General features: G+C 45.8%; 2 protein-coding genes across 12 annotated transcripts in view; one reads left to right on the top strand and one right to left on the bottom strand.

The window, feature by feature from the left end:
* caskin1 (CASK interacting protein 1) overlaps window positions 1–4,980 on the bottom strand; it is a 60,546-nt gene extending 55,566 nt beyond the window's left edge. For 2 of the 10 annotated variants that reach the window (XM_069525011.1, XM_069525012.1), the window contains exon 1: window positions 4,190–4,980. In XM_069525011.1, the coding sequence (XP_069381112.1) occupies window positions 4,190–4,283 (94 nt within the window). In that variant the 5' untranslated portion in view covers window positions 4,284–4,980. The remainder of the gene's footprint in view (window positions 1–4,189) is intronic. The other 8 variants (XM_069525009.1, XM_069525016.1, XM_069525014.1 and 5 more) reach the window with 5 other exon arrangements.
* Window positions 4,981–7,341: 2,361 nt separating this feature from the next.
* On the top strand, window positions 7,342–13,920 carry LOC109641616 (phosphoribosyl pyrophosphate synthase-associated protein 2). Of its 2 annotated transcripts, none has more exons than XM_020106134.2 (11): window positions 7,342–7,479; window positions 8,778–8,938; window positions 10,251–10,303; window positions 10,580–10,646; window positions 10,741–10,913; window positions 11,006–11,121; window positions 11,372–11,427; window positions 11,786–11,934; window positions 12,090–12,160; window positions 12,263–12,409; window positions 12,487–13,920. In XM_020106134.2, the coding sequence occupies exons 2-11, from the start codon at window positions 8,856–8,858 to the stop codon at window positions 12,643–12,645; spliced, it is 1,074 nt and encodes a 357-aa protein (XP_019961693.1). In that variant the 5' UTR covers window positions 7,342–7,479; window positions 8,778–8,855; the 3' UTR covers window positions 12,646–13,920. The 2 variants fall into 2 exon arrangements, with proteins under 2 accessions (XP_019961693.1, XP_019961692.1); XM_020106133.2 differs by having other exon boundaries at window positions 8,714–8,938.
* Window positions 13,921–13,935: the final 15 nt, after the last annotated feature.

Here is a 13,935-nt window from a genome sequence, read left to right as displayed (position 1 = left end):
GTTCAGTGAAGCAAGAACCGGAACATCCGCTCAGGAAACAGGAACGGAATCAAGAAATACATCAAAAAACTAAATAAACTGTATCTGTGAATTCATATGCAGTAAAAAATGATGACAGGATAATTAGGTCACATTTGAGCTGTAACACAAAACACTATTATACAACAAAGTGTGCACAACCAGCTTTTAATCTCAGTGCCTTGGGATCCAGATGCTAATGTTGCTTTGTATTATCTAGATGTATAAACAGGCAACTGTCTGCTGACAAGTTCAGCACATACAACTTAATAAGAGATATTTCATTGCCATGTTAAATTGTTTCTGCTTTTTTATCCAGTGATAAATCAGAGAGTAGAAAAATGTTTTTTTAAATGTCAATGATTCCTAAGAGGTCGTTATCAAAAAACAGAAAAGAAATATAACTGCATCTTTCCTACGGGATAATTTAAAGCTTAATCAAAAACTTTGTTACAAATATAAATATAATGTAAATAAAACTACAATTAAAAAGAAAACACAAATACAACCAAACAAAATGAAAGGGAAAATAAACGTTATCGGTGTTATCTTGAGTTGGACTGTGGGATTTTTGATCATATGTATTTTGAATAATTACAAAATGTATAAAACATTAAACGTATTGGTCATAAACAAGATAAAAGAGGTTTCTCTGCACTGTTTGTGTCAGTGAGACTCAGTGTCAGTGTGAAGACTCTGACAGTGAAGCTTCCTCTCTGCCTGCTCCTTTGTGAATGTGCAGTGGTGTGGACGCAATCATCGGATCTGTGCTCTGCCATCAACACAGACAGACAGGGAGAGGAAGAAAGAGAGTGTGAGAGAGACGGAGAGAGAGAGAGAGACAGGGTGAAAGAGAGAGAGAGACTGGGACAGGGAGAGAGACAGAGTGAGAGAGAGAGAGAGAGAGGGGGAGGGATGTGTGAGCATCTTTTTCAGCTTCAAAGACAGAAATGGAGGGAGACAGGTAGAGTTGTGATGTAAGAAGGAAGAGCGGAAAGAGTTGACACACACACACACACACACACACACACACACACACACACACACACACACACACACACACACACTTTAATGAGACAATAAACAACCATCAGTTCAGATCACACTGTTGCCTTGACACACACACTGAAACAGTCAGTTAACAAACACAGACCTCAGGTCACACTCAAGGTCTGCTACATGCACTGTATACAAACAAACACACACACACACACACACACACACACACACACACACACACACACACACACACACTTTTATGACCTTGTCTCCTGCCACGTGCTGAAGGAGAGTGACAGCAAACTGATGATGACTCTCCAGATGGTGCCAGATGTGTGTGTGTGTGTCTGTGTGTGTGTGTGTCTGCGTGTGTGTGTGTCTGCGTGTGTGTGTGTGTCTGCGTGTGTGTGTGTGATGCAGGTGAATATGTGCAGACTGTGAGTCTGGCCTGAGTGGGAGTAAATGAGTTTCAGCAGGGCAGAGCCTCTGCCAGACCCATTTTACACACACACACACACACACAATCTTAGCTTCTCCTTCACACACATACAGTATACACCTCTGTACACACACAGTTGAACCACATGATCACCACAAACCACACACACACACACACGGACACACACACACAGCTGTCCTGTGTTAAGATGACAAACAGGTCTGTGTTAACTTCAGCCTGACGTGAGAGTCCCCTGCTGTGAGTCTGGGACTCTCAGCTCCACTCTGTCATTACAGCTTCGCTCCCTCGGCCCAGTCTGTTTGTATTTTTGTTTTTTCCAGAGAGGGTGGTCCGCAGGTCGCCTCGTGTAATATCAGCGTCCTGCAGATACCTGGTGTGTAAACCCCCACCCCACCTCCCCCTCTCTAAACCACTCAGCAGCTTAATGATCACACTCAGTGAAACGATGGAAAGGCAGAGCTACAACGGAGCTGAGCAAAAAAAAAAAAAACATATGTGTAAGGTTTCCAAACTGCCTCAACTCTCACAAAGAGACGATCAGCTGTCAGCTGTTAGCGCTCCAGGTGTTATCCAGTTGTGCAGCACAGACAGATGTTATCTCGTCTTTCAGCGGAGGTGAACTAAGTATTTACATCATATACCTACGTTGAAATATTAGTACCACGATGTAAAAATACTGGTTCACGGGCAGGAGCGTCGCAACAGGGTCGGACGGCTGATTGCATTAGTCCACAGCATCTATCTACATATGATCAACTATGTACTGGAGGATGAAAAGCCCCGAACGAGGCCCCATCATGTGACCAGCTCTCAGTTAAAGCTTAGTCATTTTACAGGTTCTGTATGTGTGTGTGTGTTCCTGGAATGGCGACGGAGGTTTGTACTTAAACTTTACTTCACTACTCCGGGGGTCCCTTTAGCGTGGGGGCCCTCAGAGGCCCTCAAAGTCTTCCCTTGAAGTATAAATGCACCTACAACGTAAAAGTCCAGTGTTTGCCATGTTATGTAAAGAAATACTTCCACAGCAATCCACTGAGGACCGGATGTGACTAAGTGCTGGAGCCACTGGCTGTGTCACCTGTTCTTTATATTGGATGTGATCAGCAGCACTAGCACACTGGACCTTGTATGCACCGTGTGAGAGACACTAGTTTTCGGGGCGCTGTCTCTCCTCTGGTGAAGGAGGCCTGGGTGTACTTTGCAGCAGACATTCTCCAGACTGTGTTTAATCTGAGGGCTTTCCTGTATGTGCTCCGCTCCGCCGTACCCTGCACAAGTCTGCATCAGCGCCCACCGGCACACGCTGCGCCCCGCTGGTTCCCACAGACTGTTCTGAGGTCGAGTCCTGCAGCGGGAGCTTTGCCATCAGTGGCACGGAAATGAAAAAAGTCCAAATCACCTGAATAACAGCACACGTGGAAATATACAAAAAAAAATATTTCCCCCATTCCCACATTGTGTCAGATGCAATAACCACTTCCAGTCAATGTGTTAAAGAAAGCACGATTGATGGTCCGATCATGAAATCGACGGTTTGTCTCAGGAGAACATTTCCTTCCACGAATTTGAAATGATTTATTTATTCTTCTTTTGTTTTCCAACATATTTCCATGTGCACCACTTTCTCTCTCAAACACTGTGAGTGATTAACAAAACACAGTATCTTGCCCGATGACACTTCAGCACGCAGAACAAGGGGGGGGGGGGGGGACTGGGATCAAACCGCCAAACATCTGGTGAGAGGACAGCCCGCTCTACCTCCTGAGCCACAGACGTAGGCTGTTATAGTATTGAACCTGAAACTGAATCTTTTAAGGCAACATAAAGGATTCAGTTGTCACACAGGTCCGATCTCATGGAACCATTTTAGAAATCGAACAGGGAAAGAAGCCCAGACAGATGTTAATCCAGCTGCTGGAGCAGATTACTTTCAATGACTCACTTTGTCTCAGCTCGAATGTTTTAACTCATATGTGCAGAAATTCATATTCATGCAACGAATCCGACCTCTACAGAATCCACCCCCGTGTGTTGAGACCCACATCAGCCAGTTAAATATACGTATCAGTGCATAAATCAGGATCAGGCGGCGACCGGCCTCGACACAGTCATCTCTCTGCAGCTCTGCCCACACATTAGAGTGGGCTGTGGAGGAGAAACACTGGTGAAGGGCAACATCGCCTGCAGAAAATAAACAATCAGAGGAGCAGTCACACACAGCGGGATAGAAAAGAACAGAGTAGAACAGTGCGGAGTAGAAAAGAATAGAGTAGAGGTCTCACTCCCAAGCATCCATGCATCCCGCTCTGTGTGTGCATGTGTTTTAACCATCACAAGGCCACAGACATCATCTCTCACTCCAGACACAGGGTCACACACACGCACATCCCTCGACCTGAACCACAACACACACTCTCTCACCCCTGCATGTCTCCCTCCCTCCCTCCCTCCCTCTCTCCCTCTCTCTGCTGCAGTACACTCAGACAGGGGTCTTAAGACGGGCTGTCAGTCTCCAGTCACACCGCTAATCTCCACTGATACACCTCAGCGCATCCTCCCACTCTGCACACACACACAGTTTACATGACGGGCCTTGCAGTAGCATCAGTCAGTGGTGGTATGTGGGAGATAGCGACCCCTCACACCACCAGTAGGGGGGTGGGGGTGTGTGTGTGTGTGGGGGGGGGTGTCTCCAGTAGAACAGGGTCTTACTTGCTTTCCCAGGCCGGGGCCTCTGCAGCAGCTTCTGCACGGTGAGCAGGTCCTCGGTCTTCACCGCCTGCAGCAGTTCCTGGTCCTTCCCCATCTTCCTCTCTGAGCCGCTCTACTCCCGCAGCATCCTCCGACACAGCAGCGGCGCCTCAGCCTGCACCACGCGGAGGGTGCGTCTCCAACCACCGCGAGCTGCCTCCCTCCTCCTCCCCCACTGGATCCGAGCCTTTGGGGGGGCTCGACCATATGATGGGGGTGAGAGAGGCTGGGAGAGGGAGGGATGCTCTCGGGTATCCCCGCGCGCGCGGCGCCGCTGGATGGGGATGGGAGCGGAGGATGACTGGGCCCTTGCAGACTCCAGTGGGAGCGCGCCGGCGGGGCGTGCGTGATGTTTTGTTTGCGGGATGTGATGGTGTCGGTTCCTCCCGGAGGCTCGTCTCCTCCCGCAGCTGCGCACCGACACACACACCGACCGAACCGGAGACAGATCCAGAGCACGAGCGTCAAGCGGAGCCTCGCGAGCTCACTGCGCGCACATGATTGTGCGCGTGAGAGAAAAATCGAGTGCGCGCGATGTGCGTCTCTCCGGAGGTTGTTCCGCTCTCGTGCGCTGCGTCGTAAACACGATCCAGATGTGCAGCGGCCATCACATCCCCGCGTGCGCTCCGCTTCTGTTTGGTGACGATCCTCTCCGCGTGAGGGTGGGGGGGGGGGTGCACGTACACGCGCCCGCGCGCTCTACAGCTGGCACGGCTCTTACCGATAAATGGCTCGTGCTGCAACTCGGGGGCGGAACGAGAGCGTGGCGCTCCCCCCCGCCTCTCCCTCTCTCTCTTTCTCTCTCTCTCTCCAGATATCTCCCCCCCTCCCCCCTTCTCTCTCCAGATCTCTCTATGTCTCTCTCTCTACCCCCCCTTCCCCCTCTCCCTGTCTCTCTCTCCCCAAAGCTTTTTGGGAGAATAACTTTACAGTCAGCAGGTACATTAAACATCCAACATTTACTTATTGTATTTATTCAATCACTTGTTGGACTCGACCGTACGTTGTTATAACATTGACTTCATCACAAACTTCATGATTCTGGTAATTTCCAAATCCTTATAGACTTATAGACACTAACAAATTATCTAAAATCGTCCAAATGTCCAACGAACTTTTCAGTGAGCAGTAAGAAACTGTTTCCTTTGGTCATAAAGACAATTAGAGACGAACACATATCACTGAGTTTGACAACATCGTCTCTGTCCAACCTCCTCCACATTTTTAACTCCACTCTCCTCTCCATTGTGTGTGTGTGTGAGTGTGTGTGAGTGTGTGTGTGGGCAGCATCAGTGCTTGGAAGCTGCTCTCTGCCTCCTCCACACATCCACCGAGTTATGTAACGACACTAAAAAGTAACCCATATGGTACAGAGAGTATTTATAAATCTGTCTCTGTCCACGCAGGAGCAGGATCACTTATCTTGGAGCTGTGTTAACACTAAAGTTTGATATTATTACCACACATACTTCTATAAATGCTTTATTTCACAGTCGTCCCCACCGTCCTCCACCTGTCTCTCTGTCTCTGCTGTGAGACAGGAACGCTGGGTTTGAGACAGGATTCAATATATGCCAGAGGGAGGAAACTGTAGATTCATGAGGCACTTAGTCAAATCCATCTGCATCTGTGTGTGAGTGTGTGTTTTAATGCTTTGTACTGGTGATGGGGGGTAATGGAATTCTTTAACAACATGGCGGACACACCCTTTCATCACACGCTCAATCAAACAAACAAGACAGGGACTGATGGATGTGAAGCAAACACCAGGACCTTCAACGCTATAAGAGACGAGCCCACGTTGAATGTTGGATGAAAGAAACAGGAGGAGAAGAAGGAGAGCCAGAGGCTCTCAGGTCAGGGGAGGTGGGTGTGATTATCAGGACGTTTTTAAAACACAGCGTCATGTCCAGTTTGCAGAGAAGATTGAATTTCAGATGCGAAAGCAAAGCAGCAATGACAAACTGTCTCCTTGCTGGGAAATCAGACGTATAGAGAAACGTAACGACTCCAGGCTGGAGCTCTAATGTTGCTCCAGTCTGTGGAAAAGCAAACTGGTTCTCTCCTCTCACATGTGGTTAAATAAAAAAAATAATACACAGCTTTTATCACTTTAACTTGTCAAAACAACTTGAACGTCAACTGCACTGATCAAGAACAACTGAAGTCAAGATGCTGAGTGAGGCTGAAGCATGCACTAAAAAAACACCGCCCCCAGGTGGAGAGTCACAAAGATTACAACTCCCACGAGCGCTCGGGTGTTGACCACTGTTTGTTACAATGAGGTCACAGAGAACATGCAAAGACACATTTTCACGCATGCAGCTGCTGTTACAACACGGGTACGCGTTCTTAACGTCGAACGTGACTCAGGGTAAATATTTGTTGTTGCAGTTTAATTTCAAGCTGAAAAACCTGAATTCTGTCAAAGAAATACCACGAAATACATAAAACATTATATTAAAGAAAGTATGTTTAGTTTGTGGTAACAAATACAAACTAAACACTAAATATGTAAGTGAAATATTTCAATATTTTATTTTCAAATGAGTAAACTCACATTGTTCACATTCAGACTTGAAGGAGGTTTCCAACACCGTGAGTCCAGCTGTACCTGTGTTTACAGAGGCGGGAACAGGTGACTTCCTGTATAGCTTCCGGAGGAGGAGCCACAGGAGGAAGTAGCCAGGTAAGGAGAGGAGAAGAAGAAGAAGGAGATTTTACAAAAATAACATAAATAACAGTGACACTTACAGGTTTTCATTCGTTTTTATTCATTTCGAACTTTAAAAAGAGAAATTATACAAACAAGAAAAACAAATAAACATTTTTTTTATTATTTGCAAACAGTGATGAGGAAAACTTGATTGATTGACAATGATTAAATCTACATATTCGAACAGGGAGCGACATGATGAGGGTATTAATTATATATAAATATATAAATATGTTGTTAATCATGAGCTCTGTCGCTTCGGTCAAACTTTCTAAGCTGTTGTTTTGTTTTCCTGCTGTGTCAAATTAAAACAAATAAAACCTCAAAGCTGATATTTACGAGCTCGAAACGGACACGCGAACGCTCCTCAGCGCCTCCCCCGTTAGCATTTCCTGGCCTGCGATTGGCCGAGGCGCACGTCCGTCAAAGCGCGACACGGAAGTCGGTGGCTCCGGAGCAGAACCTGGGTTCAGTTCCGCTCGATTCAGTTTCTTGTGTTGGTTGCATCTTGTAACCGAACCCGACTCACAAACTGGTGAGTGTGTGTCTCCGTCTGTCGTGTTTGTGTTGAACTCACGTTGTTGTTGTGTGTTTAAAAAAAGAAAAGAAAAAAGAAAAGAAGAAGCCTCGTGTTGTGTTGAAGCATCAACTCACGCGTGAGGATTATCTGTGTGTCCGTTAGCTCGAGTCAGGTGCTACAAGCTAGTTTAAAGCAGCTCAAGTGTTTTTATGTCAAGTTTAATATTATGTCATAATATCTGAACACACACACACACACACACTCAGTTCAAACACACACACACACACACTGAAGTGTAGCACGCAGCTGCTGTTGTGTCGTTAGCTTAGCAACGTGAGGAAGCTAACGACTCTGTTACTTGTTTATTTAAAACCACGAGTTTGTCCATGGATCGACCTCCAGTCAGAGAACACTCAGTGTTAATACTAACTCCGTGTTAGTATTAACACTCTGGATATTTGATGGTGGGACTCCGGGGAACGAGGGAGGAGAGCTGGTGCATCGTGGCTGCACATGGCTGCACGTGACATGTGATGTTATTGTCACTGGTGCAGACACTTTGCACAACGCGTCGTTCTGTTGTTGTTATTGTTTAACAAGCGACATTAAGAACCCACTTTACATCTGCACACTACGTTTGTTTCCGTTTCACTTTTCTTTAAAAGTTTAGTATTTTAATGTGATAATAATAAAGTTGGGACTTTTTGCACAAACACACTTTTACCTCTGCACACGTTCCTCTGCTTTTAGTCTGGTGAGGTATCATCCAGCTCAGTCGAACACCCATTAATGCATGTGACAACATCTGAACGTCATCGCTGCTGCATTTCATTTGAATAAAGTGACGCTGAGCAGAGTGAGAGAGGTTTGAAATAAATGTCAAGAGCTGCAACTTTTATTTTCACCATTTATGAATCTGTCTGCAAGTTTGTTTTGTCTGTTAAAATGTAAGATGATTTAGCAAAATGCTCAAAACAGTTGTGATGTTAAAAGGTGGCTTTGCATTTTAAATGATTTACTTTGATTTACCTGATGTGTTGGATTAATTGTCGAATAATTGCTGCTCGATATGAAACGTGTCACAGAAGGAAGTTGATGTGAGCGATATCCAAATTCTCTGATGCACCTGTGGTTTTACTTTTAGGCTTAAAGGAGCTCAGCCGTCATTTTCATTCATGAAAACAAACTGTTCAGTGGCTTATTGCACATTTCTTTTATTTAACCATGATGTTTCCTGTTTCCTCCGCAGCTTGAGAATTGAAAGTTGCCCGTAGATTTTAAAGGAAGTAACCAATCCTCCCTCCCCGATGCAGGAAGGCCTCAGTGCAGCGTGGGTGCCCAGGGATCCACTGTCCGAGTGTGGGGAGATCAGCGATCGAGACCCAAAAGACATGAACCACACCAAGGGCGGCCTCGTCATCTTCACCGCCAACTCGCACCCCTCCAGCCGCGAGCTGAGCAAGAGGATTGCAGAGTGAGTACAGGAGGCGTAGCTAACATTTTAAAGGAATGCGGCGCTGACACAGCACGTTCGCACAGTAACGCAGGTGGAACGCAGCCATGTGAGAACGATGAGAACGAGCACGCTGCCGTGTTTTTTTTGATTTTGATAAGAAGTAGCTGCTTCAGAATTAAAAAGGAAAAAAAAGCTTTTCTCTCACACTTCCTGAAAAGATAAATTTGGGTGTGCTGTGTTTCCAGCTTATCTGGTGAATATTCACAGAAAACCGTTATGATGAAGCCAAATGTGAAACAGTAGATATTGTGCTTGTGAAGGGGAGATAACATTTTTATTATTTTAAGTTATTATTATTAATACAAGGGAATATAAGGGATCTTTAGAACACTTACTTTGGGACCTTCATTTACTGGTGAATTTTCTTAGTCAACTAATATTCCAACAATGTCAATAAAGTAAAAAGTTTGAGTATAAATTGATTCAAAAGCTAAATCTTTGTTGTGCTCCTTGTAGCTGAAGGGTTAAATTCTCCTCAGGCTTCAGTGTGAACTCAGCGAAGCACAATGAGTAAGTGAAGGACACGTCTCTCTGGTGACTCACAAGTGAGTTCATGGGAAACGCAGGTTATTTTTCATCGACCAACTCAAAACAATGGAGCTGTGTGACCTGCTCCCCTTCACTGACACCAGCTCAACGACCACGTTTCTGGACTGGACGCGTCCCCTTCACAAGACGAATAAGACAAAGAGAAATACGAAATTCAAAAATGCACAAATTGTAAAGTTAAACAAAAACAAGGAACTGAAAGAATCACAGACGTGCGATGACCTCTTCTTAACTTCGGTGGCACAAGAGCAGAGTTTCTATAAAAGTATCACTTCATCCAGACCTTTAAATCTGTAGCCTCCTAAAAATAACTTGAATCATGAGCTGCTACTTTCATTCCTCATGCTACGTGTAAACACAACATTTATAAACTGCACAGCTGAGTGGACGAGGACAGACTCCACAAGGACATTAGAGTCTGTGCATGTTTATAGAACAAATATTCAGCCTGGCGTATCACACACTGGATCCCGTGCTCTGCCTGCAGACAAAAAATGGCAAGAATTAAAAACACAGCTTGTTAATATAACTTCCCATAAATGAAGGGGGGATTTAACAACAAATAAATCTGTGACTACCACACAATGTACATTAATTTAGATTTTAAAAGATCTATCTATTTATTTCTCTGTTTTAAAATCAAAGCTAAGGTTCTTTCTCTCTTTTCTTCCCCCCTCTCTCTCTCTCTCTCCCTCTCTCTCTCTCTCTCCCTCTCTCTCAGGCGGTTAGGGGTTGAGCTTGGCAAGGTGCAGGTGTACCAGGAAGCTAACAGAGGTAAGACAAACGTCCGACCAGGATCAAGTTCTTTATGCATGTGTGCATATGGTGCTTATTAGCTTATCCCTTGTTTAAACATGAAGCCTCCCTGAGATCAAGTTCTCAGCAGCATCCAGCTTCTAAACGCCATTCAGTGGAAGACGTGGACGATAACAACAAGCGCCACGGTCTCAATAAATAAACAGCTTCATCACTGTGATGAATCCTTTTTGTTTACGTGTGCACATTCTTTGCTGTTGTCTCCTTCTCAACCCCCCCTTTTTGTTTCCATAGAAACCCAGGTACAGATCCAAGAGTCGGTGCGAGGCAAAGACGTCTTTGTGATTCAGACAGTGTCCAAGTAAGATTGAAGTTTCTCCAGCCGTCCTCTGAATCGTCCTCTATCGCATGTTCTGTTTACACTGTCTTCTCCGTCCCTCCCTCGGCTGGATCAGGGACGTGAACACCACCATCATGGAGATGCTGATCATGGTGTACGCCTGCAGGACTTCCTGTGCCAGAAGCATCACAGGAGTCCTGCCTTACTTCCCCTACAGCAAGCAGTGCAAGATGAGGAAGAGGGGCTCCATCGTCTCCAAGCTTATCGCCTCTATGATGTGTAAAGCTGGTAAGTGTGACAGAGGAAGGAGAGTAAAGCATGACACAGTAGCAGGAGTGTGTGTCCGTCATGGCTGCAGGTGAAAATGTGTGTTTGTGTAGGTCTCACCCACCTGATCACCATGGACCTCCATCAGAAAGAGATTCAGGGCTTCTTTAACATCCCGGTGGACAATCTGAGAGCCTCGCCCTTCCTGCTGCAGTACATACAGGAGGAGGTGAAGACACACGCATTCCTGCACGACACCATTTCCATGATGTGATTGTTTTCTCACCTTGTAACTCGTGTGGTTAGAAACAGAACCGAAGCTTCTGTTTTCAGTCGAACTTCAAGTCTAAGCCGAGTTCACGCCACTCGACTTTTAAAGTGGGCGGATCACTGTACAGTTCTCTCCACCTTTCACTCATACAAGAGAGACGTCTGGTCGCATATCTGACCCTTCGATTGTGTTTTCCATGAACCTCCAGATCCCCAACTACAGAAATGCTGTGATTGTGGCCAAATCCCCATCTTCTGCCAAAAGGTAGTTTGTCTGCACACGTTGATCTTGTGAAATCCTCCTCATCGGTGCTGAGCTCATTACATTTCAACTGTTGTTTGACATGTTAACCGTAAACCTATGTTGTTCCCTCTTCCACCACAACTTCAGGCCCATCGCTGCCATCATACAGCAACATGTGTTAACAGCTGATTTAGATACAACAAACGTTTCTGTTCAGTTTTCTTCTCACCGCTGTTACTTTTCTGAGCGCCTCGTGTTTAATCGCCCAAACAAACTTTTGAACGAGACACTGATATTTGTACATTTCCTGTATTTGTCCTTGATGCACGTTTGTGTGTTTGTGTCGACACAGTCTTTATATCTCCATTTTTCTGAGCAGGGCTCAGTCATTTGCAGAACGATTGCGTTTGGGTATCGCAGTGATCCACGGTGAAGCTCAGGACGCAGAATCAGACCAGGTGGACGGGCGACATTCTCCACCCACCGTCAAGACCACTGGAGCCATTCACCCCAGCATGGAGATACCATGTAAGACACACACACACACTAACAGACAAGCCCCAACAGACTCTAACAGCTTCTGTGTATAAGTAAACACAGAGTGATCACTGCCAGTCACCAATGAGACAAAGAGGCGTTACCTGTCACTCACCCGGTTTTAAACACCGTGTCTTTGTCTCCAGTGTTGATCCCCAAAGAGAAACCTCCCATCACTGTGGTCGGAGATGTCGGAGGACGCATCGCCATCATCGTGGTGAGAGCTCGAGCGCCTTCAGTCTGTGAAAACAACTTGATAAACATACGAGTTTGAGTAATTCTCAACTTTAAGTGTTCGTGTGGTTTTTTTTTCATACAGGATGACATCATCGACGACGTCGACAGTTTCGTGGCGGCGGCGGAGACGCTGAAGGAAAGAGGGGCCTACAAGATCTACGTCATGGCGACACACGGCATCCTCTCCTCCGATGCCCCCAGGTTCATCGAGGAGTCTGCCATCGACGAGGCGAGTTTGACTCTCGTCAGAGTCGAGGCTTCTCGTCGTCCTCACGTCTCTCATCTCGTGGTTTTTTTTTTTTTCAGGTGGTGGTGACGAACACGATTCCCCACGAGCTCCAGAAGCTCCAGTGTCCGAAAATCAAAACGGTCGACATCAGCATGATCCTGTCAGAGGCCATCCGCCGCATCCACAACGGAGAGTCCATGTCCTACCTGTTCCGCAACATAGGAGTGGATGACTGAACAACACACACGCTCCGCTCGCCTTCTTCTTCCTCCTGACGTCCGCAGACACACGGATGAATGATAATCACATACACACATGAATTTCCTGCTCGTATCGTAGTGTAAAAACTGCTGACCTATCCTCTGCGTGCAGCTTGACATAGAGGACGACTGAATACACATAAAACAGGCTGTGTCTCAACTCACGGGGCTGCGAAGGACTCACCCGTCATCGGGGTCGAAAGGACGCAACTATCTGCGACGTTTGAAGGAGCCTGGGAGAGTCCGGTGGCGCTGCTGTGATGCAGTTGGTCTTCGAACGCAGCCTCTGGAGGACGCAGCCCCTGAATTCAGACACAGCTGGAGACTTGTAGACTTGTTTCTTACCACTGGACTCCTGCCTGTCTCCTGCGACGACTGCTGCCAAACACATTTCAGTTTTTTTACTCTCGTCTTTCTGAGTAGGTCTACCTCTGTTTAGTGCCCCCCCCACCCCCCCCACCAGACATGTTCCCATTATTACTAGAACATGATATCTGTTGGCATTGAATGTCTCATACTGATGCTACTAGTGAAGGAGATTGTACTGCATGAGTGCCAGTGCCTTCTACAGGACGGACGACACACAGGCCTTCATCGCGCCTAACGTTACTAATTAATATCAGCTAATTAACTTGTGTAGAGTATCAAGAGTGAACGTTTAAATCCAAACCTCATTTATTTGTGTTCATTTATGTCGTGTGTGATTGTGCTACTAACACAAGTAGTTTAGGCTCGTTAGCTGTATGTCTGTGTGGTTACCATAGCGATTAAATGCTAATCTGGTGTCAAATCTGCTAGTTGCTAAAGACGAACTGGAATTAATTTGGGAACCATTTTCTCCTTCTAATGAATTTAATGCGACAACTGTTTTTTTTACGACAGAGCACCTGTGAAATATATATATATATACACATCTATGAGTCATCTATATAACAATGTGTGCCATCGCTATCAACGCCACCTCTTTATTTATTTGATCATGCCACAGATGAACAGTTTGCCTCCAGGCTCTGGACCCGTCACAGATCTGGATCTTTAGCCACAGATTTACTCTCAAGTTGAAATCGGTTTAAACACTTGAAGAAAATCTCAAACTGCAGCTGAGGCCGCAGAAGTAAATCGAGAGCTTTGTCCTGAGCAGCGAAACCTGACAGAAGCAGGTCTTTGTCACTTTACCAGATGTGTTCCCAAAAAATGTTTTGTATTTATTTTTAGCACTTAACCTGAATAAATATGATCTGTGAAAGAAAAGATCACCGTGTTGTG

Source organism: Paralichthys olivaceus, chromosome 5 (assembly GCF_024713975.1).
Source record: "Paralichthys olivaceus isolate ysfri-2021 chromosome 5, ASM2471397v2, whole genome shotgun sequence".
Classification (NCBI taxonomy): domain Eukaryota; kingdom Metazoa; phylum Chordata; class Actinopteri; order Pleuronectiformes; family Paralichthyidae; genus Paralichthys; species Paralichthys olivaceus.
This window is presented reverse-complemented; position numbering and strand designations above follow the sequence as displayed.